The sequence below is a fragment of the Channa argus genome, chromosome 16 (assembly GCF_033026475.1).
Source record: "Channa argus isolate prfri chromosome 16, Channa argus male v1.0, whole genome shotgun sequence".
Taxonomy (NCBI): domain Eukaryota; kingdom Metazoa; phylum Chordata; class Actinopteri; order Anabantiformes; family Channidae; genus Channa; species Channa argus.
The window spans coordinates 1,234,853-1,258,937 of record NC_090212.1 but is presented as its reverse complement, the minus strand read 5'-3'; the positions used below and the strand labels follow the sequence as shown (position 1 = coordinate 1,258,937).

Below are 24,085 nucleotides of genomic sequence, written 5' to 3'. Positions count from 1 at the left end.
TCAAATAAAATATATAAGGCATCAAACTTCCTTGTTATGTTAAAGCTACAGTGGATATTTCTAGGAAAAAAACTATTATAGTTACACAAACAGATAACAGGAAAATCTATTAGGACTATTGCGACTATTCTGCCCAATCTAAAAAATATATTCCTACAGTACAAAACTCCTCTGAAGCTACTGATTAAAGCTACATAAATGTATGTCTCTCCATTTAATCTATGCAGACACTACGCTGCACAGCACCCAATTGTGAGCATTTATACACTTGTTTGTCTGTGTCACTCTGCAATTACACCACCAAACAGCTAGATGGTAGTAGAGTTTATATGCCAATGGGATTTTTTGATGAAGTTGGAGCGAATAGATGAAGGGGGCCTGGCAGATCAGTGGTAGAGCATTTGGTTGGGATACAGAAGGTGGCGAGTTCAAATCTCACCCCATCAACTGTGGCCTCACCCAGCCATCAAGGGCAACCCTGGTCCCGGCCCCAGTCCAGATAAAATGCAAGGGTGCAGGAAGGCAGGAAGGGCTTCCAGCGTAAAAACGCATGCCAAATCAACGTGCAGAACATGTTTCGCTGTAGTGAGCCCTGAAGGGGGTTGAAAGCTGTTGAAAGATGTTGAACAGCAGTTACTTTTACTGATATTACAGCAAGACATTTGAGGAGGTCATCTGTATGACTACTGAACTGATTGATGCATAAAGGACCAAATGGGTGAGTCAAAGTTCTTGCAGTCGGCTTCACCACAACATGTAATTTTTTCTGGGAAGGTGCATGTCATGCTACAGTGTAGGGAATGCATACTCAACCACAAATCATGTTTAAGATTTCATTCCTGGTCTTCATTGTTTAATCTCAACACATCCCAAAATGTACAGCTGTCCACATACTATGTAAAATTCAAGCTGTACTGATCTGTCATTCATCCTAGTCTAACTTTTTATGCACACACATACAAAATAAAAGTACCATCACCTACATGAAATATTTGTGTCCTATGAAAACCAAAAAGAATCTGTCTTATGAGTGGTATGAGAAGAAATGTACCATAGGTATAGTCGTCACTTTTACACAAAAATTTCAATAAATACATCAATTGTCCTTTTATCAAACTTTGAGCATTACTGGCTTTTGTGCACTGCAGAGTACAGTTCAAGCTGTGAAACTCAGTTGCTTTATCAAAACTTTATTCACTTAGCAGCTTTGCTGACACACACCAGCTAGTGAGATCCAACATTTTTGAGAAGCCACAAGGTTGTTTTATGCAGAAGAGGCTTTTGTCAGTGGTCATAGCCCAGTAAGTCCACATTCCCCATTCAGACATGGCAAGACACTTGCTCAGACAACTTGGTATAATGACCAAAACACTGGAAGTTCTGGAATTGATATGGCCCTCTTCTGCATAAGAGGGGGCATATGTATATAAGCTCCGCATAAGTGAGGGTGTCGGATCGCATCGCCTTTCAACGGGCATGTCCTGAGGCGCCACGCTCAAACAGTCACCCATCAGCAGCTGGCAGCCTCTCATCTGACTACCATGAAGCCCCATGCGTGTCTATCTCTCCCGCTCCCTTCATCCACAAGCCACATCCCTTTCACTTTTGAATGGCGGGCTGACTGCAGAAATTGCCCCTGTCCACCATGCGCACTGAATATTTAACTATGAATATGAAATGTCTTGGCAAGACTTCAACCACCTTCAAAAGTGAGAGCCCCAACAACTCTCTTGGCATACACACACCCTGTAGTAGTATCAGTATCCCCTCTTTTTTTTGCACTTATGAATCGATCATCCCATCCCTGTATGGAAGGGTGTCAGAGGAGGAAGTGGTGAATGATCTTCTCCGGTTGGGCACCAAAGTCACCGACTGAAGGCGAAACTTCCAACACCAAAGCTCTGTGGATGATAAGGTGAGATCCCCTCAATACAACACAGGGTCCTGGTGGAAAAAGCTGACAGACTGAGGGAAAACAGAACGGCTGAAGAGTTTTGCTTTGCGCTTTGCCACTTTTTGCTTTTCTCTCATTCAAGGCCCTCCCTCTATTGTCTGCCAAACAAGCTTCTCATCTCTCTTACAAAGGGCACAGGTGGGTTGATTGCAGATCAATAATGGTCTGTGATGATCAGACCTGATCAGAAGAGTGAAATTTGTTTATGGGCATTTCATAAAGTTACTGTTTAAGGGCAGAACAGTAGCTGAATTTAAGAACTTGGACTTATCATTTCACTTGGTTTGAGTTTTATGAGTTTCTGCTGCTTGGTATGGAAATAAAATAAGGGGCTTAATAAAATGAACCTGGAATGGGCAGGATTAAAGCTATAATCAAACCACACTGTCTTTAAACAGGGAAGGGTTTTTTGTTGATTATTTTTGTCTTAGTGGTTACTTTAGACACGTTTTGGTAGCAGAATCAGTGGGTATTGCACATGACGTACTTAGCAAACAGATAAAAATAGTCAAAAGACAAAGGAAAAACTTATGCAGAGGTGATACTGGGTAATAGGAGAGTGGCATGTGCCAAAACATCAACATCTTGATATGTGCAGCCCTATATTTTATTTGTTATCATCTAATGGATTGTGTCAAAGTGGTTCCAGAATTCCACTTTTGTTACTAGGCACCACAATGACAGATACAGCCACTTACAGTTGGGTCACAATGACAAACATTTTCACAAAATTTATGCCCTGAGTAAACAAAAACACTGTATTAACACTGTGCAAACATGTGTTTGGTTAGGCTTAGCCACAAAGACAGTCAGGTTACAGTTAGGTCGTATACAAACATTGGGAGGTATTTTTTAAAATGATTTTGCTGACCAGATTTGCTAATCACTGATTTATTTCATAACTGGAGTCAAACTCCATTCTTCTGTGGCTCTTGGTATGCAGAGGATTGATCACATTGATATTTAATACCATTATCTCAAACCAGGACTATCTCTTTGATAATGAAGATTAATTGTGATTTAGTTAACAGTTCATGAACCGTCCAGGGTGTAGCCTGACTCTTGCCTGATGATGGGATAGGCTCCAGCCCGCCAGTGACCCAAATAGTATAAGCGGTGACAGATAATGGATGGATGGATGAACAGTTCATAGATGCAATGCAATGCTGATATGATCTGCAGCCCTTGGGTTTATCTTTAAATTCCCAGGGTCACGTAGCTGAATGGTTCTAAAAGTCACAAATCTTTGTCTTGTATGTGATGAGTTACAGTAGTAGAGTTACAGGAAAAAAAACATCAGCCCTCCTGCCTGTATCATCTGGAATCTAAATTGAAAACTACGTCAGTTTTCTGTCAGTATACCTTCTCTTCTTCCACCATCCTAACTTGCATGTCCCTCATTCTCTATCTCAGCAACATTACCCATTCCCATTGCCCCAACACACACACACACACACCCATACCCCCATGTTTGGCCGGGCACCATGGAGGGGAGGTAATTGGATTTGTTGTCACCTCCACTGGCTGGCAGGCCTTGCCTGTCTGCTCAGCTTAGGGATGAAGATGTCAGTGTGACAGGGACCCTGGGAGAGGATCAGCTGGTGTCCTGGAAGCCACTAATAAAGCTGTGGTCATGCCACGGCCATGCCGCCACGGCTGCAGCCAGCTGTTACCTCTGCCACCTTTCCTCTGGTGCCAGTGCCCCTTCCACAGCTTGGGGAGGGAAGGGGGTTGACATGGTGAATGAAGAGTGGGGCAGCCTTATTAAAACAGATGCTCGTCCCCCCTTTGCTTTGTTGGAGAGGTCAGAGAAACCCTCCCCAAACACTCCTTTGTGGTTCTGGGCAATGTTGGCACCAGACGCCAGTGTCCTGGCATTCCCCATGATGCACTGTGTTGCTAGGCATCTTATTAAAGCACTGACAGGAGGGTAGCCAAAGTTAGTGGCTGTGGGCTTCACTGCAGTTGTCCCCCAGTTCACCCCATCAGGGATCAATTAGATATGTCCTCAGTGTCCTGCAAAATGTGTTATCTTTTAACACATATTTTGATCTGCCTACAGATGGCTATACAGCTTTGTAAAATAGATATATGGGAACAAATTTTTTTCTTGCACTTTATAAACAATGTGTCTGCATTCCAGTGAAACTTCAGAACTGTTTTTGACAAGGACGTAATTGATTCCCCTAAAAAAAGGGAGTTTTAAAGTCAGTTAGTCAAAGTAAACTCTTGCCCATAAAGTTGGAATAAAGTATTTTTTACCTCTTCTGATGAAATTATTTTGATAAAGTGATTTATTCTTGATAGATAAAGTTTGTATCTTCTCAAAACATTTTTCAGCAATTTGAGCTATAGTAGGTCCTTTGCTGGATTACACTGGCAAGGCCCACATTGTTATGGCTAGACAACTGGGTCAGAGCAACTTCAAAACTGCAGCTTTTGTGGGATGTTCTCCGTGTGCAATGGTCATGAATAAGCAAAAGTGTGCCAAGGAAGAAAAATTAGTGAACCAATGACAGGGGCATGGACAGTCAAATCTCACTGATGCCAATGTAAGGTTTTCTTTGTCAAGGTTTTCTCATATTTTCTGCTACGACTTGCTGCTTATTATATTCCACCCACTACAAGGTCTTATGTTATTCACCTGTCAGTGGTCATATTGTTATGGCTGATCAGTGTTTATGAAAGGCAGTTTTTGCTGTGTGGTGCTTTAAAATAAATACAGTGTATTTCAATTGTAAATTGGCCAAGCCTGACAAAACAATTACCAAACCTTCAGAGAACCAGTGAGTTATTAGTCCTCTGAAAACAAAAACACAAAGAAAAATCAAAACACTCCATTAAAAAGTTTATGGCCTGCCCAGAAATAGTAATGAAAGAAATCCAAATGAAAGCCATGGGTGCTGCATAAGCAATGCATGTGCCCTTAAGGGAACAATAAGTTCTGAGCAGTCAGTCATTATGCTTTATTTGCTGCATGTATTACTTTTGCCTGTCCTATTTATTGGAATATGATTAATAAAAGAGAGCCCTTTTTAGTGTATTTTACTTTTCATAAAGCTACAAAAAATGGTGCTGTCCATTAAGTGTAGTACTGGGGTTATTAGATGATCTGTGGAGGGTCCAATCCAACCAAATTAAAAGAACTTATCTTCACCTGTTGGTTGTTCATAGACCTACAAATGTTTTCAGTAGTTTCAAGAGTGTGTAATTTGGAGTCACTGTGATGTAGCAGTTACTGGGAGAAAATAACATGATAGTTTTTTACAAGATTCATACAGATTTAAGACTTCTTTCTGTTATCCAGCTTACAACAGCCTGTACAATGTCTCTCATTCATAGTTGACATATTTGCAATATTGTTTTTATTAAAATAATAAGGGTATGTTTACAATTCTTGCAAATGTGTTTATGCTGAATATATGAATAACATATTCACAGACAAGCAGTCTCTTTTCTGGCCAAATATCTGAATCTGTACTACAATTTGTTTGACTACAACGTTACTAAACTTTTGTTTGGTTGGCCAGTCACAGCGGGTTCATTAGGGTTAGCGACAGATTGTGGCCTGGATTCACAGTGAAAAATATTCCAACGACCACTTCACACACGATTAATGACACGATTAATCCCAGTCTATCCCTCATGTGTGTCTTTGATGTGTAAATCCACACATGACCACACATGACACTCTGAAGATCTACAGGTTAGATCTTAAGATATCAACTCCACACTGTGGCAATAAACCTCTATAACCCACCCATACAAACACCTGTTAACATGTGACCACAACATTCACCTTTTATATCACTTGATAGCAAGCAAACTGATTTATAGATAGAGTCAATATAGAGTCAATGACCCCAGTGGCAGAAGGACAGTGAGGAGCAGGTGAAGATCTGGCCATGCAAGTACTGTATGTGGTCACTGAGTTAATAATATGTTGGCAAAGTGTAGTTATTAGTTGATGTTAATCAATTAAAATGATTGTCACTCCTTGTTGTAAAGCAGCACTGACTAGCGGCTCTATAGTTCCTAGATGGAGATTATAGCTTATCTTCATCTTTACAAAACACAAAACGACATGCATACACTCAATTTTAAACATCTTGCAACTATTTAGTAACAAAAAGAGGTAATTAAATGTGGCGACTAAATGTCATCATTTCACTTTCAAACATTTTCGTACTTATGGCAGCTCAACTCAGACAAAAGCTTAAAAAATGGACCAGAAGTATCTAGTTGCAGATAAATGGGGCTGATTGTTAATTTCGGCAGGAGTTGGCCCTTAAGATGAAGATAGTTAGAGTTAGGCAACTAAGTGGAGTGTTGAAAGTCGACCATCTTGTCGGCAGCCAGGTACCTCTCTAACTGACTACTTCCTGCGGACTTATCTTTTTCCTATGTCTGTCTCTTATACAAATTATACACTTCCATACATACATACCTTCCTACATAACTACATAACTTGTAAAAACTATTTGCCTGTACTTACTCATGACTTTATCAGATAATTGCTCAGTGCTGATGATAAAGAGCTATCATTAGTTGATGCCACACATTCTTAACTTTTCATCTACTGTGGCTTTGTCCTAACAGCAGGTGACATACACACAAGGCATTTAACAGTTAATTCCAATTCTCCATATTCCAATTTTAGGGTGGAACTAAATGCCACAGTGCATAAGACTTAGGGGGTAGCTCTCTGTTTTCCAGGAGAAGTGTGACTTTTGAAACAGTCTGTAATTCAGCCAGCTTTATAGACAACACAGAGACAACACTAATAGCAAGGCAGCCGGTGAAATTTGCTCTCAGGGAGTCCATTTGGGAAATGTCACAGACATAAAGGCTTTTTAGCAAGCACGGGATTGCATATTCACCTGTGTAAAGACCTAGTCACAGGTAGCGCCACAGCCGCCGTCGACTCACTCAAAGTCATTAAACGCCTCAGAGAAGTGGTACTGAGGAATGTTGGTAAAGCTACAGAGGAGATAAAACTCCTATTTTTCTTTCTTAATATTTGTATTATTCCTTCCTGGTTTACAGTTGAATTGTTTACAATGGAAGTCACAGTAGAAAAATACCTTTTTATTGTATATTTAAAGGTGACACAAAGTGTTAACGGGAGCGTTATATTAGGTTATATTAGGCACTGAAAAGTAGAAGACTAACAAAGTTGTTCCCCCTCCTAAACATGTGGCTGCTTTAAGTGCAGCCCAGCAAAAGTATGAATCCAGCTTTAGTCTCATGGTAATTGTTTACTCACTCAGTACATATCGTTCAAAGGTAATGATTATTTTGAACTTTAGTTTCCACTGGGAGCAATATGGATTTTTATTCACAAATCTTTAACTAGTCACAAAAGGCCAAATTCACTGGTTGGAGCTCACAGTTGTCAATGTGTGTGAATGCACCTATGATCCATTATTGTTCTCACATCAAGGCTTCAAGCTTCTTTTGGCGAGCTGCTGGAAGATGCTCCTCTGACTCACGAGCACTTCCTGCTTTAGCTGAGGATGTAGGTGAAGGGCTGGGTGGAGAGTAATGAAGCAGGATGAGAAAGGGGTGGGAGGAGCAGAATAGTTTGCATTCTTAGAGCTTGCATGTAGTAGTTTTGGTTCAGCCAGATAGATAAATGTTTGCCTCATAGCACTGGTGCTAAACTGCTAAACCTCAAGACGTTAATGTTCTGGACATACTAAAATATTAGCACCAAACAGAAATTATATTGTTTTATTTATAATTCCAACAGATGTAAATACAGTCTATAGAACAAGTTTTGCAATTCATCCTCAACAGAACTTGTCACTTTATTAACAGAGTGCGAAAATGATTCCTCTTTAGCACTGAGTTTGCAGTATCCATAATTTCCAGACTAATCACATTTTGTGAATCACAGGCTAGTTTTCCACTTCACCTCAGTTAATTTTAAACGAGCTCATCAGGCTCGGGGAACACAGCATTCTTTCTGGATCTTGTTTATATATGTTTGTTTCTTTGCAAAGAAAAACAAATTTACCAGAAGGTATTTTAATGTAATCTGTTCTATTGTAACTCCTTGTGCCTCGTCTTATTTGATTTGAAGCTAATAGATATTTTGTAACAAGAATATGTGCTGACAGCAAATACTGTCAGAAACACATAAATATGACTTATATACAAGCACAAAAAGAGAAGTGAGTAGAAACACAATTATGCGAGTTGGGGAATACAAATATCTTGGTAAAATAATTAAAATACAATAAATTCTAAAAAAATGTTTTCAATTCAAGAATCCTATCAATTTTTAATTCAGTGCTGAATGAGTGCTTAAAGATCATGGTCATTCATCATGGCTTTTTATCCTTGTTCCAGATTCTCTGAATGTTTTGCTTAAAAAATTATGAGCTGTAGTGTTGAACATAAACATCACCCCATCTTTACTTCTAAGACTCCGCTTCTCTGGGATGCTCTTTTTATCCCTAATTGTAGTACTGACTTGCTGCCAGTTAATGTAATTAGGTGGCAACGGTTTTCAGCAGGTGTTTTATATTAGCACTACTCAACATATTTTCCTTCGTTGCCCCTGTCCCAACTTTTTTTATAACATGTTGCAATCAAATTCAAAATAAGCAGATATTTCCTACATTTCTCAGTTGCAACATTTGATATGTTGTCTTTGTATAATTTACAAAAGAAAAATAGGGATCTGATGATTTTTTGGGATCTGGGGTTTTATAGATGTCTTTGTTACAAAAATGTTACAACATGTAATTGAAAGTGTGGTTTTTTTTGGCTAATTTGCAAATACACTGCATTAATGTCACAAAAACCATTCACACACAATTATATATATATATATATATATATATATATATATATACACACACACACAAACACACACACACACACACACAGCCCTTTGAGTGGCACATTGAAACAGTGAGGTGAAATTTATTTAACCATCCAGCAAGACAGACTGGTTTCATTCAAACTGTCGGTTTTACCTGTGTGATTTAGTAGGAAAAAAGTTATAAAAGTGTGAAGATCAATTAGGCAGAATTAAAGCAGTGTTGGCTTGGGAGAGCAGGGCCGGGGGTCTCTGTGGTGGTCTCTCAGATAATCAGCAGCCCTGGGCTCTTCATAATCACATGAAGAGTGTTAGCTTTCACACACTGCTGCTAAAGAGAGGGATTAGAAAGTCACACAGACTGATAAATACAGGGTAGGATGGAGAGAGGAGCGAGAGGAGGTAGGTGTGTGCACTGTAAGGCCAGGGAGTAGCTGAATACTTGTGCAGCATTAGTCTGTCTATTGAGACTATGTTAAAAATCATTGCAGCTAAAATGCAGATTGAAAAAAATGCAGATTTTACTTTTTTACATTGAAACATTTCCATACAGTGTACACGTTTTACCAAAGTCAACAAAGGCCTAAGTAGAAATTATATTAATTTTGAACTTAGTCAACCTAAATTTCCCCAGTCACACGCACCAAACCTGCACTACAAAAAAGGGAGATTTCACAAATGTTAAAGCAGACACAAAACATCCATCTCTAAAAGTTATTAAACAACTTGTGAATCTATTCTATGAGATAGAAAATCACAAATACACCGACTGTAGTAATTTGCTAGGGTTAAGGTGTGTGTGTGTTTGTTTATGCATTCATAGTCGAAGAATTATGTTTTATTAATGTTTATTCACACATCATTTTTGGAGCATCTCATTTTCAGCACCTTATTTTCATCCCTGTGACTTTTATTTCTTTGAATTATTTCTTTCTCCCAGTGAATTCAGTATATACTCATCACATCATGCAGTAACATTCACAGTATGTTAATGTTTATAATGCATGTCTGTTCTAAACTGAGTGTGGCGCCACCTCCCACCTCTTAAAGACCAGGCGTCATTTTTATAATTGTTTTAATGAATACTTTAGCTGTGGAATATAATCCATTATTTCTGTGTTTTCATAGGCCATGTTAAATTTTTTTTTGCACTGTGTGTTATGCTACTGCACAAAAGCAATGTGATTTGCAAGGTTTTAGTAGTAAATTGGATGCAAAATGACAAGAAAAATATGAAAAGTGAAAAATTCTCAGCTTGAACACTTTATTTGCTCAACAATCAAATGCAAAAATATAATCTAGTTGTGCTACATTTATATTAATGTCTTCATCTCTTATTTAAAGATCACCCGGCTGGATTCATTCTAATGGATTGTGTTTTTGTCTGTTGTACCCCCTGCATTGTCAAAACTTCACAGCCAAACGCCTTAAATACAACAACATAGCTTTGTTCCTCACTGATGAACATGAAAACATATTCTCTCATCTCTCTCTCTCGCAGACACAGACACACACTCTCACACACACACACACACACACAAACAGCACTTGACGGAGCAGATATTTAGTATACAACAGTGACATCTTCAGTTCAAATGATGGAAGGCTGCAGGGAGAGAGAGGACAGAGACGAGGAAGAGGGAACAATAGAGAAGCATCTTAAAGCAGCTCAGAAAGTGTGTGTGTGTTTGTGTGTGTGTGTGTGTGTGTTGGAGGGAATGCTGGTAATTACTGCCATTTATAGACAGAAAAAAGGGGCTCAAAGTGCATTCATTAACATTTGCTCATCGTTATTCCACTGACTGAATCGTCCACTGAATCGTCAGTTGTACAGTGAGAGTTGCTCCTGACGTGGGGAAGCAGCTCATTGACTTAATGTTGTTATATAGTGCGTGAGAATAGGTGGAGAATTTAGCTGAAGACATCTAACGTCAACTTTAAGATACTTAACCAGTTTAAATTCTCTGCCATAGGGAGACGTCCTCCTGCTGGATACTACACATCAATACTGTGTCATCTATAAGTTTAAAAAAGCTTTCATACTCATTTCCTATGTCAGGAAAATAATTCAAGTATTGTTCTGGAATTATTTGTTCATTAATTTTGCACGTGGTCATATATTTACACCTGAACTGCTTGTGCACATGCTGTGAAACACCAATCTCCGAAACCAACCCTTCGCTAACATCATCCGCATAAATTGCAGAAGTCTTCCAAAACTGACTGTTTTTTTCTGCACAGACATATAAAATCAAGCTGACAGCAACAGCAAGATATATAGGTACACAAACATACATTTATGGATTAACACCATTTGTGTGTGGAGGAGTGTGTACATTGTTGCATGTACATGCTTACACAATTTACTCAGAGCTGATAGGAGTACGTTAAGTGTAACTTAATACTTAAGTGCAAGAAAAGAAATACTCCACTAAAGGTGTCGTATAAGTTAAAGTACTACATACTCTAACATTTACTTAAAGCACTTAATGTACTACAGTAAGAAAGCTATTTCACCTTTAAAATTTTAAACGGACAAAGACATTTTTCTAGTAATAATACAAATAAAAGGAGAAAGAGCATTGATACTACTGAGACTTGTGCTACAAAAACAGCCAGTTTGAGGTGAAGCTGATTTTAACAACTTAATGTACTGACAGCTAGTTTATCCATAATAATACATCAGTGTTTTTTAACTGGTTAATCTACAAAGGTAACTAGTAACTAAAAATGTCAGATAAAATATAGCTCTCTGTGACAATGTTAAGATGAAATAAAACTAAAAAATTAAAAACAGTACTTAACTAAATATAGTTAGTTACACATCTGCATGTGAACAATATGTATTTATTTATATGTAAGTTTGAATTTAGTTTTTACATTTTATAAGTTTGGCTCCAATACAACATAACATAATGTGGATTTGTTCACAATCATCATATTCATCATCATCAAACCAGTAGTTGTGCTTTATAGAAGATGGAATAGTAATTGACAAATCCCTGAATAAGCTCTCACACTGAACATATTTACCTCTACTTTACACTACAGTGTGAATTAAACTGTTAAGTATTTTCATTCTAATTAAGGGGGGCTTCAAATAAAGTTTTCAGTGTAGTTTCTCAAAACTGGGCCTTCTCTACCTGAGGGCTTGTTTTTGCATTTCATTTAGGACTGGTTTCATCTAGTCTTTTTTGGTTTTGTTTCTATACGTATAAAAAAATATTTGATTGTTTAGATACCTAAAGTGTTTTTTTAAGTAAGTAAAACTGAGCTGATCCCTTAACTAAAGGTTACAGGAAAACACTTATACCAGAGTAAAGTCTGAAAAATATTTAACAATGTCTATATAATTACAGAATTTGGTTTAAAAGTAGACATTTTTGGTAGCGCATGTATATACTCTGACAAGAATCAAAATTCAAGCTAAACCCTTGTTTTCATTTGAAATGTATCACATGTAGGAAAGGAAGAAATTTATAACTTAACACGCTTCCAAATTTCAAGCACATGCATTGTTGATCAGCCTCAACAATATGACTAAAAAAATAATAGACACAATACGCCACTTGCATAATACTTGAAACTGGCATCTGAGATGTCATTTACATATATTAGCATATAAAGTAATTGGCACAGATGCCAAGGAAGCAGCCGCAAACAGATTAATTGTCATCGAGCAGTCGTGGTGACATAGTTAAAAATGAGCTCCTTTTAAGGCACCAATTATCAGAGAATTTCCAAAGTAACCTTTTTACATCAGCGATTCCCTTCCCCACTGTTGTCGTCTCACACACACACACGCAGAGATAGACACATAATATGCAAAGTATCAGCATCCTAAATGTATAAATATTGTAAATAGCTGTCTGTTGTCTCTCAAGTTGTGCCTTTGAAATCAGGCAGCTCTGCATCCTGCTCTGAAAACGAGCACATGTGTCTTTGTTTAGCTCCAGATGAGAACAAACGGCGAATTGTCACACACACACTCATTGTGCGAATGCGTAATGAATTTTCACAGATAGAAATAAGAATGCCTCTGCTGGGACTTCCATATGTTGTTTTCTTCCTTTTTTTCCTCTGCTTTTTTATGAACACATTTTAATGCTCCCTGAGCCCTGGTTTAGGCACAGGTATAGTTTGTGTGTGTGTGTGTGTGTGTGTGTGTGTATATGTGTGCGTTAATGTAAAAATTGATCTGCCTCTGAACCTGCACATGTTCACATTTGGTAAAACACCATCTTCTTCCCTCTTGCTCTGATTTATTTTGCCTCTCTTCTCTAATTTTAAAATAAGACTGAATTTGGTATTTGAGTGAGACATGTGCCCTCATGTTTAAGATGTAATCTGACCCTGTTGACCTTTCAGTGTGTGTTTTAGTGTAGTGTTGGGATAGCATGAACGTGTAGCTAACATGTGTTTAAGGCGCCTGCACCCAGAGAGCTTTAAAGGTTCTCGTCCCCGGCAGCCATCGTGCAGCCATCTTAACTCACATTGAGGAGGCAGACGGAGAGAGAGAGAAAGACGGGCTGGGGTAGGGTGCAGTGGGTGCATGGAATCATCCGGCAGTAAGGCGGGGGATTATTTTCAAATCAGAAGCCCCCATCCCAAAATCCGTTGTTCAGTATCAACTACAGCAGCAGAAAATAAAGGTTGCTCCCCTGACATTACATTACAGAAGTGACTGAGGCCTTTCAATGCTATGATTTTTTGACCCAATCCCACATCCTGCTGCCACAAATACTCAATGGATACAAAATCTGGATTAATCCCCAGTAGTCCCAAGTAGTCCCCAAAATGTGCTCTATTTGTTCCATTTTGAATAAGGTTTCATTAAAACTGCAGTGAGCTTTATATATGAAACTTTATATTTATGAGGTGTTTTAAAGCAGCAGTCCACATTTTTCCAAAAAAGCCAGAAAATAAGTTGGGCTCTGACTCCGAATGTATTACCATGCACCTTAGCAGGAATTGTTTTTGTACCACATTAAAAAATGTTGCGATTCCATGAAGGATCCAGGCCACAAGCTAGAACCTGCTGCTCTAAACCGATTCTGCATTCTATTCAATCAATGAAATTTAGGGGGATTATGTTCCCATTTGTAACAATTCTGTCATTTTAAAGTCCAAATTCTAGAAAAAAAGTCAAAGTTTTGAGCACAAAGTCAAAAATTTAAAAAGTCAGAATACTTTAAAAAAGATAAAAGTCAGGACTCAGTTTCTACAACAGAACATTAGATATTAGAAAATGTTATTTAAGAAAAATACCTGTATACTGAATAGAACTCCGATCTATGTAGTCAGAATATTCTAGATTACACCTTCAAGAGAAAACAATGAATATATCTTATTCATTTTTAGACAACAGTATTTTGTAGACTGAGGCACTTTTGGCACTTACCTTTAGTCATGACCTTCAATGATGGTTCACATATAATAATAGAAAACACACACACACCAGACCACCTTAACACACCTTAACAGAATTTTAACATGGCAGAAAATGCAGTAAAATGTGAAGAAAGAAGTAATTTTGTGGTGACAAAACAGGAGTTCCCCCTGGCACCAAGTCGGTGGACAAGTTTGTTTGGATTTTGAGCACTGACAGGAAGTGTGTGTGTGTGTGTGTGCGTGTGTGTTTGTGTGTGTGTGTTTGTATTTGCACAAATGTTTCAGTTATACTCATGTACATGTTTTTGTGTGTGTGTGTGTGTGTGTGTGTGTGTGTGTGTGTGTGTGTGTGTGTATACATGCGCACGTACATTTACCGTGTGTGCTTGTTCACTCCCATGTGTGTTTATATTCCTTAATGACTTTCTAATTCAGGGCCAGCAGGAACCTGCCTTTATCTCTATTAGTTTAGTAGCCTGGCAAACAAAGAGAGTCTGTGGCCGTGGCACCGAGCCAGAGGAAGACTCAGCCGTAAAAGCACTTGTCCATCTGCGTCTCCTCCTCCCTCCTCCTCTTCCACTCTTATCCCTCTTCTTTGGGTGTGAAATGCTCTCCTCCTCTGCCGGTAAAAAGAAAAAAAAGAAAGAAAAAAAAACATCTTGATTCTAGGCTCAGCAGTCTGCTTACTCAATCCAGAGTTATTGATTGTTCCACTTGCCGATCAAGTGCAGAAAGAAAAAAATATATGTGGTGTGGGTTGAGGGAAGGAGTGTGTGTGTGTTTGTGGAATCAGTAAATTAGTTTTGCTTTGCTGAAAGTCTGGCACCTCCATTTCATGTACTAAAAAAGATATTAAGGCGTGACATTCCCATGAGATGTATGGTGATTTTACACATCAGAATGTACAAGAAAGAATCAGATACTAAAATATTATTAAGAGTGGTTTCAAAAAGTAATATCGGACAAGGTGGAACTTCCTGTACTGGACCTAGCAAAGATATATTTTCAATGCAGTAACTGAATTGTGCTCAGAAGGCTTTGCAAACACAAGAAAGCACTGTAGAACACGGTGTCTAGAAAAGTTGTGATTTGATAATTAATTTAAACCTATATTTGTTTGTAAAAAGTATAAAGAAAACATGTCACATGTGTAAAACTGAGGAATGTGATTTAAAGGAATAAAGAATATATGTTTATTGTACATATAGCCTCAAATTTTAAAAACAGTTATGATACAAACGGGACACTTCATTCTTGAACTGTGACAGTATTTTATTAAACTAAAGATGAAAACATCACCAACAAAGAGAAAATATCATGTTTTTTTTTTTACTCTAATAACATGGTGTGAACCATGAAACATCATTGCTGTGACTCACGAATGCCAACCAGCAGCGAGTGTGTAACCGCATCGCACCATGGGCCTTTATGTACCTGCTCCACATACTAATAAGTTAAGTAGGTCACACAATTATGCTTTGGGTTAAAATACACAAACACTGACTAACAATTAATACAGTACAGTAAAGAGATTATTTCTTGTTTTCACCCAAACCTCTTCACTACAAGTTTTCTTTCATTTAAATTACATCATAAAATGTCAATAACTGGATTAGAAACATACTGTAGAGGACTACACAACTAAACTTTATTAACAAGACCACCATGACCAGATTTCCATCAACTCCTGAGCCTAGATGAAAAGACTGCAATAAAACAAATGAGACACAAATTGCATCTGCTTAGCAGAAATCTAAATAGTACAAAAAACAGTTTCTACGTATGTATGACTGGGCTGCTTTGTGCAGGTTACAGAAAATATACCCAACCATGTCAATTCCTCTTTGTTTCTTTCCACTTGTGCATATTAAATTTCAAACTGGAACCAGTGCAGCGTGTGCACGTGCAGCACTCACCTCTCATGGCAAAGCAGGTGTATTCCCGAGGGGCCCAAACATGTCAAAACATGAACGGAGCTGATTTATAAAAGAGGCCAGTTTGTGTCCAATTAATCGTCCATGACTCATCAGGTTGATAAAGTTAACATTTAACAAATGCAGCAGGAGCTCATATACATAACCATAATAACCTACATAACCATTAGATGTGTTTCCTTTAGTTAACCTAAACTGTAAACACACACACACACACACACACACACACACACACACACACACACTGCACTCAAAGTTGTCAGACCCTCTTCACTTTTTTCAGTTTTTATGTTGCAGCCTGATAATCACAACCATAACATGAAAATTTAAAAACTAAATTTTAGCAATGTGTTTAAACTTAACATTTGAAAATTAACTCAAGTTGATCCCATTTCTCTTGACCTGAGCTGAGATGTTTCTACACTTTGACTGGTAAGGTTGTAAATTAAATTGATTGGACATGAGTTGGAAAGGCACACACCTCTCTGACAATTCATACTGTATCAGAGCAAAAGCCATGAGGTCAAAGGAACTGCATGCTGAGCTCAGAAACAGGATTATTGCAAGTCACAGATCTGGGAAAGGCTACAAAAAAGTCTGCTGTTCTGCAAGTTCCCAAGAGCACAGTGGCCTCCCTAATTCTCAAATGGAAGAAGTTTGGCACAACCAGAAATCTACTAATAGCTGGTCTCCTGGCCAAACTTAGCAATCAGGGTTGAAGGGCCTTAGTAAGAGGTGATCAAGAACCCGATGGTCACTCTGAATGAGCTCCAGAGGTCTTTTGTGGAGATTCAGAAGGTCAACATCACTGCAGCCCTCCAACGAACTGGCCTTTATTGCCGAGCGGCTAGACAAAAGCCTCTCCTCAGTCCAAGCACATGAAAGTTTGCAAAAAAAAGCACCTAAAGGACTCTCTGAGGAAAAAGATTTTCTAGTCTGATGAAATCAAAATTGAACTTTTTGGTCTCATTTCTAAATATGGTATGTCTGGAGGAAACCATGCAGGGACGTCTAATCACCTGTCCAATACCATGCCTACAGTGAAGCATGGTGCTGGCAGCATCATGCTAAGGGTTTTTTCAGCAGCGGGGACTAAGAGACTAGTCAAGGTTGAGGAAAAGCTAAATGGAGTACTTGAAGTACAGAGATATCCTCCATAAAAACCTGAGATCAAAAGTCGTCTCAACAGATATCATTTGTCTCATACGACCAACATGATGTTTTGTTGAAACAGCCTTCCCATGCAGGGAGGCAGGCGTTTGTTAAAATTGCAGCCTTTTGGCACCAAAATTGCAACTGCTGTCTCTTAGAATTGTACCAAAACAGCAGGTAACTAACAAGTTTTTGCACTGGACAAACACAGCAGTCCTTTTTCTGTTAGTACAAACAACCTATATAGTCGGACAGTACAGTAACACGCTTTAAAAAAAAAGTTCCACAATGATGTGAAAACGATCAAAAGTTGGTTGGCTTTTCACCTCACTGGCTTCTAGAAAACTGAATGCCATGTTCTAAGATGGCACAACATTCAGTTATATGAAAGCTGCCTACTGCCATGGAAAAAGATAATCCTCCACTAAGACTTTGTTTTGGGCCTGAAGAAGTTGAGCGACATGAAAAAAAGCACAGAAGCCTTGGCAACAATTTACCACTATGGTTTTACCCCACACTTAAGGTTCTGGTGGGTTTGATTATTGGTGGATGTCCAACAAACTCACATGGTGTCAAACTTTGTGTGCATGAATCAGCTGCATCCTTGGTTTTGACTTGAGACCTACACAATGTCTGTTGGTATAGTATAGTATGCTAATACATGGCCAAACCGTGTGTGTGTGTGTGTGTTTGCGGGTGCATTAGGGTGAAGTGTGTTCCTCAGCCTCCTGTGACCCCTTTGGTTCCTGTGGATGGCATCACTGGCAATGCCACCACTCCCTCCCCCATTCGCCTCTTTCTCCAGAAGCCCATGGCTATGGACTCTGAACCCTCTACAACACTAACTCTCAAACACACACACACACACACACACACACACACACACACTTCTACCAGCAGAAGGTTGCTTTGCTGTTCTCCACATGCCCGCTTCTCACCCACCTAGCCCCGTATCCTCCTCCTTCTCCACCACCTCACCTACCCCTGGTGTTGGCACACGCATGTGTGTGTGTGTGTGTGTGTAAGGCGGGCTGCTGCGTGGTGAGCATGCCCTCTGTCATTCACGCAGAGCAGCCCTGTCCAACTGTCACTTCCTGACAGGCCGATAATCAATCTCTTTATTAACTGCTCTGCTGCAGACCGCCGCCACTGGGAGGGAGGAAGGGGGAGGTGAAGAGGAAGGAGAGAGGGAGAAGAGCAGGACTTACACTGCAGCTTGGAAACTTAGTTTTTCACTACAATTGCTATCATTTCAGTGGTTAGTGTTGTTTGGAACTGGCTATTTGTGAATTTTCAGCTTATGAAATCCAAAACAAAAAGGGTGAAAGGGACTAAAAACACTCCACAGAGCAGGGTGATGATTCCCTGTGGACTTGCATTTACTGACAGCTTCTGTCAGTTGTTTCATTACTAATGTCGAAACATTTAAAGCCAACTGTATTTCAGCATGTTTTTTTAACCGACAGGTGTTTCAGTGGTGGTAGCACTTGTTTATCACACCTCAGGTCCACTCAGGCTTCTTCTCCTTTGCTAGGCCAGAAAATGGATCTTTCCTTGGTGTCATATTCTATTTCCATGTGTTAAAAAGACAAATCAGTGAGTGATGACAGAGTAGCAAGAGAGGGGGGAGGTTGTCTCGAGCTGCTTCTGCTGTTGCTTTTCGGGATGCTGGGCTTTCCTGACAGCATCACACCCCTGGTCACGGTGATAATTTATGAGGCGGGAAAGTGCATCAGTGATTCTGGTGGCCAGCAGCCAGCCAGAAGTCAGCACACTGTCTGTCTACTGCTCTGTCCTTTTATTCACCACCCTCTGGTTTGGTTTTGTCCAAGTTCACCCGCTGTACTTTCTGGTCCAGTTCTGCAACAACCTTTTGATGTTTATGACAGAGTAGAACTCGACCGGTACCCAGTTGAGTAAAACTGGGTGCCGTCTAAATATATTAGAACATTTATTCACCAAATAAATTCCAGTTGTAGAATTAAATGGATGAGATATAAGAAGGAGGATGATCAATGAGAATAAGTCTGTCTGCCCAACACTTTGGTCAGAACAATATTTTGAGATGTGCTGATATTCATGCTCCTCAAAGTGCGATTTGTTATACTAGTGATGTTGTGATCTTTGCTTTAGTGCCACTAAAATATACAACGAATGAAAGCACAGTAACATTTCATAAGTCACTAATGTAACTAACGTTTTGAACACTGGTCTTTTTTTAAGGCAAACTCCAGGTTCTGTGACTGTAAAACAAGCCAAAACCATCACCCCTCCACCACTACGCTTGACAGTCATTACAAGATGTTTCTGCTGACATGCTGTGTTTGGCCTCAATTTCCGGATCCATGTTTTGTGAAAACCAAACAAAGTCCACTTCGGTCTCATCTGTCCATAGGACATTGTTCCAGAAGTCTTGTGGTTTGTTCAGATGCAGTTTTGCAAAACTCGTTGTAAAACAGGTTGTAAGGTGAACGTATTTCTGTCTCAAAAGAACATGAAAGCACAACTAACAAACTGTACTTTTTAAGTCTTCTTCTGATTGTGCTGTCATAGACTTTTAACATTTAACATTCTCAGTGAGGTCTGTAGGGGCTGAGATTTAGCTGGTGTCTTTTATGAATGCTTACACTTGTGAATAATCTGTCTTGCTGTAGATTATTGAACTCCAAACATTTAGAAACAACCACTGCTTAGGTCTTTCCCGAACTTTCTTTACTTGACTTTCTTAACATTGTGTTAACACACACCTGAATGCTCCAGACCAGCAACGTTTCAAAACTTCTACTTTTAAAGAGGTGTGCACACCTGCTGATGATCAGTCCGTCAAGGGCTGATGATTAGCAGCACCTCATTGCAACCTCCCCTTCTAAATCTCTTTTTTTTAAAAAATAATAATAATAATAATGACACAGTGAAAAAGTCTCTAAATGCCGCAGGAAAGTAGAGCCGTTGTCCACCAATCTCACAGTTGTTGAGATTGAATTATACTGAGTCTGCAAACCTAAAGATAATTTCCAGAAGATTAAGGTCACTGTAGCTGAGATGAAGAAAACAGATTTTTTTGTTTCAAATGTGAAGATGTTTGAAATGACAAAAGCACAAAAATACTGAAATAGTAAGAAGTAGCTAGGACTATATCTGCCACCACAGCAACAGAAACACAGGTAAAACCTCCAAAACAAAGTGGTTTTCATAATCTGGGTGTTTAAGCTTTAAACCCTTAGTTGCAATGTTACTATGGTCCCATGTGTCAGCAGTAAAAGTTGTGAAAATGATGATCACACTCACAGAGAAATAATAGTCCAAGCAGACATGAGGCATCAGGGATGTCCCACACACAAATCCATTATTTGTCCTCAAACAAAAGGGAATATTGCTCATTTTGCATCAAAAATGTCATATGTCAATATGTCTCCTTGTCTAATCCTGATTCCTCTTGAAGCCTGTAATGGTTTTGTTCTTGTGTGTGGCCAACAGGATGAGTTTCTGAGGGAGACTCATACCAGGCTTCGTTTGGAGATCACTCAGCGCTGCCTCGCCAATGGCAGGCTCTCCGGCCTTGCTGTGGAAACCCCTGAAATGTCACCTTCTGAGGCTTATGGACCAGCTGACAGCATGACTGCAACCTAAGCTCGCTCTGTCTCTTTTTCTCGCTCACACACACACACACACACACACACACACACACTGCACCAAAGAGCAAAGATGGCTAACCATGTACGGATCACCTCAGAAACCACTCAAGGATTCAGTCACACAGACACTGTGCCCCAGTGTCCCCAACCCAAACAGCTGACTAGCAGATATATGCGAATAATAATTCTATCGCAAATAATGATAACCATAAAACTCCAAATCTGGGTAATAAAAGCAGAGTAGAGCTCCCTAATGAAGCACCGGCCTCCCTGCTGCTTCCCGCCTAATGTTCCCGCCGAGCCGCTCGCCACTTTCCATAAAGCAATTTTGTAACCCCACTTCAAACGTGAATCACCTAGAAATGAAGAGAAGTGCCCCCCCCCCCCCCCCCCCCCCCCCCCCCCCCCCCACCACGCCACACACACATCCTTATGAACTCCCCCACCCTCCTTTTCCTACAACATTCATACTAGATCTGTGTGTGTGTGTGTGTGTGTGTGTGTGTGTTATACAAATCCCTGTTTGCTTGTGTTCCATCATCACTTAATGTTCACACTGCTGCATTGCGGGATAGTCCTCAGAGGTGTGTGTGTGTGTGTGTGTGTGTGTGTGTGTGTGTGTTTGGTGTCATTACTCTGACAAAGGTAGGAGCCGTGGACTCATTCTTCTCTGCTGATTAATGTGGATGAGCCTAGTCAACAGCAGTACAATACAGGAAACAGAGCTGTGTGTGGCAGAGAGGTGGATACTTGTACTTTAAAGGCAGGAGCACAGGTCACTGTATCACTCACTAACACACACACACACACACACACACACACATACACACATACACACACACACACACTCACTCACACACACTTTTCTTTTGGGAAAAGTTTGTTTCCAGTTATTTTCTTTGTTTTTAGTCATGAAAGTCCTCCAATCCTCTTCTTCTTCCTACAACCCTCCAACCCTCGCCTTCCTCCTCCTCTCACTTCTTCCTTGTCAACTTTTTTCCTCTTTCCCCCCTTTCTCCTGTTCTTACTCGCCCCCCCCCCCCCCCCCCCTTACACACACACACACACACACACACAGTGTGTATTCTTACTCACCCAAACTCACCTTAAGCCTTGTTATGTAATTTGTGTGAGTGTGAGTATCTGTAGGCCCTGTTGAGCAGGTACATGGTGATATCAATGGTGTATCTTTAAAACAAAAATACTTCTAAAAATGTGATGCATCAGTACAAAGAATAGACTTTTGAAATGTTTTAATAAATAATCATTTTGCAGGATGTGTTTTGCCCCTTTTTCATGTTTTCTTCTAGCAGCAGCACTGGTGCACAAAACAAAAGTAGAAAATAAAATTCCATGTGAGGTTTTACAGCAGTAAAATAAATAAAAGCTAAAAAAGTTGAATGTCCACACCCAAAAACGTTTTATTACAGTGAAATAGCAACATATTGACCCCGCTAGGTTTTCATCAGGAAGCAATTTAATACCATATTTCATAACTGGGAAGCAAATACAACTACTGCAGCAAACAAACATTCAAATGAGTCTTTCTTCAAATGTTAATGCAGTTCTCCTTTTTATTTTAGCAACTAAAAAAATACAAACAGATGCAACAATTGTGGCCTGTACAAGAGCTTTTTCTCATTTTAATCTTCTTGTTCTGTAATGATGGGTTTTCAGCCTTTTCCTGCAAATCAATCCAGGTTCTCAAATATTTTACTTTGAAAGTGTGTGACGAGACCCTTAACGTGCAGTGTGTACAGTGCACTTTCCTCAGAACAAGAGAGCGTGCACGGTCATTTGTTGATGCTTATTGGAATGGATTCTTCCTTCAATCTGCGCTGTGCTTCTTGCTGGCATCATCAGGTGGCAGAAAACTCCATATGGATGTCTTCCTCAGGCCCAGGGGCCCAGAGGTTAGGGGTGGGTCCTCGTGTCAGAGCCTCTGTGGCATAAAATGACAAAATGAAAAAGAATGACAACAAAGATACAAAATACTTTGCATGTTCTCCTCATGCTTGTGTGGCTTTCCTGTAGAAGCTCCAGTTTCCTCTAAAAACATGCATGTAAGGGTTAATTTATGAAGCAGAAATTGCCCTTAGGTGTGAATGAGAGTGTGAATGGTTGTTTGTCTGTGTATGTCTCTCTGTGTTGGCCATGAGCTAGACTGGAGACCTGTCCTACCAAAGACACCCTCTACCAGGGTGTGTCCTGCCTCTTCCCTGATGACAGCTGGGACTGGCTCCAGCCCTCTGCGCAGCCCAAACACGGTAAGTGATTACAGATAATGGATGGATGGAAAACCCAAGAGACAAAAGCGTCGACAAAAAGAACAAAAAATGACCTAAAAGACACACTTACTCTAAAGAGACAAAAGCTCACCAAAATTATCCCAGACAGGCAACAATACAACATCTATTGTTCCAAACCTCATTTGGTTTGTTCATGTGGTCCTAGTCCAGGCTGCTTTATGTCTAGAAGTAAGTAATGGCTTCCCGCATTCTTTTCTGCTTAACCAATAAAGACTTGTGCAGACTGTGCTTAACAGTGGAGATGTGGATCTTTGTTCCAGTAGCCTCTTAGGACTTTGGCAGGACCCCTGCTCTTTGTTTTAGATCTTACTCTTGAGTAAGGTTTGTAGTGCCTCTTTTAGTTATTTCTCTTGGTCTTCCAAAGAAATTTAGTGTCTTTGTTTCTTCCATGTCTGGAATATGGTCTTGAGAGTTGATACTATTATCTCTTTTAAATATATTTATTTCCCTTTGCAGTTTTAGGAAAACTGTCTACATGATCCATTGTTGTTGTTGTTCTTTCCCGCAAACAGCTTGAGACTCCAACTGGTGATCTACCCACTTGCAAATTTAAAGTCTACATATTACCATTAATTATCTAAGGGTTTTATCAAAGGGATGCAAACATTTTTTACTCATCTGTATGTGTATACTTTGACCTCCTCTATACTGTTCGTGTAAAACAGTTTTACAAAAGAGACCTTTCCTAGCAAAGACACCCTTTACCAGGGTGTTGGAGATGGTAACCATACAGCACTTTGGCTTTTAGCTGTATCTGCAGCCTCTGTGGATCAGGATTTCCAGCCGGCCATCAAACTAAGTTGTGAATGTGCTGTGATCTGTTGTGAATATCCGTTTCATCGCTGTGAGGACTAACACATGCACAGCACTCCCCCTCCTCC

General features: G+C 39.6%; 1 protein-coding gene across 1 annotated transcript in view; it reads left to right on the top strand.

Moving 5' to 3' along the window:
* The window catches only part of si:dkey-288a3.2 (protein phosphatase 1 regulatory subunit 37), a 60,276-nt gene extending 38,337 nt beyond the window's left edge, over positions 1-21,939 (top strand). Inside the window, exon 11 of the mRNA XM_067480911.1 lies at positions 20,738-21,939. Coding sequence (XP_067337012.1) covers positions 20,738-20,890 — 153 coding nt within the window. The 3' untranslated portion in view covers positions 20,891-21,939. The remainder of the gene's footprint in view (positions 1-20,737) is intronic.
* The last annotated feature ends 2,146 nt before the right edge of the window (positions 21,940-24,085 follow it).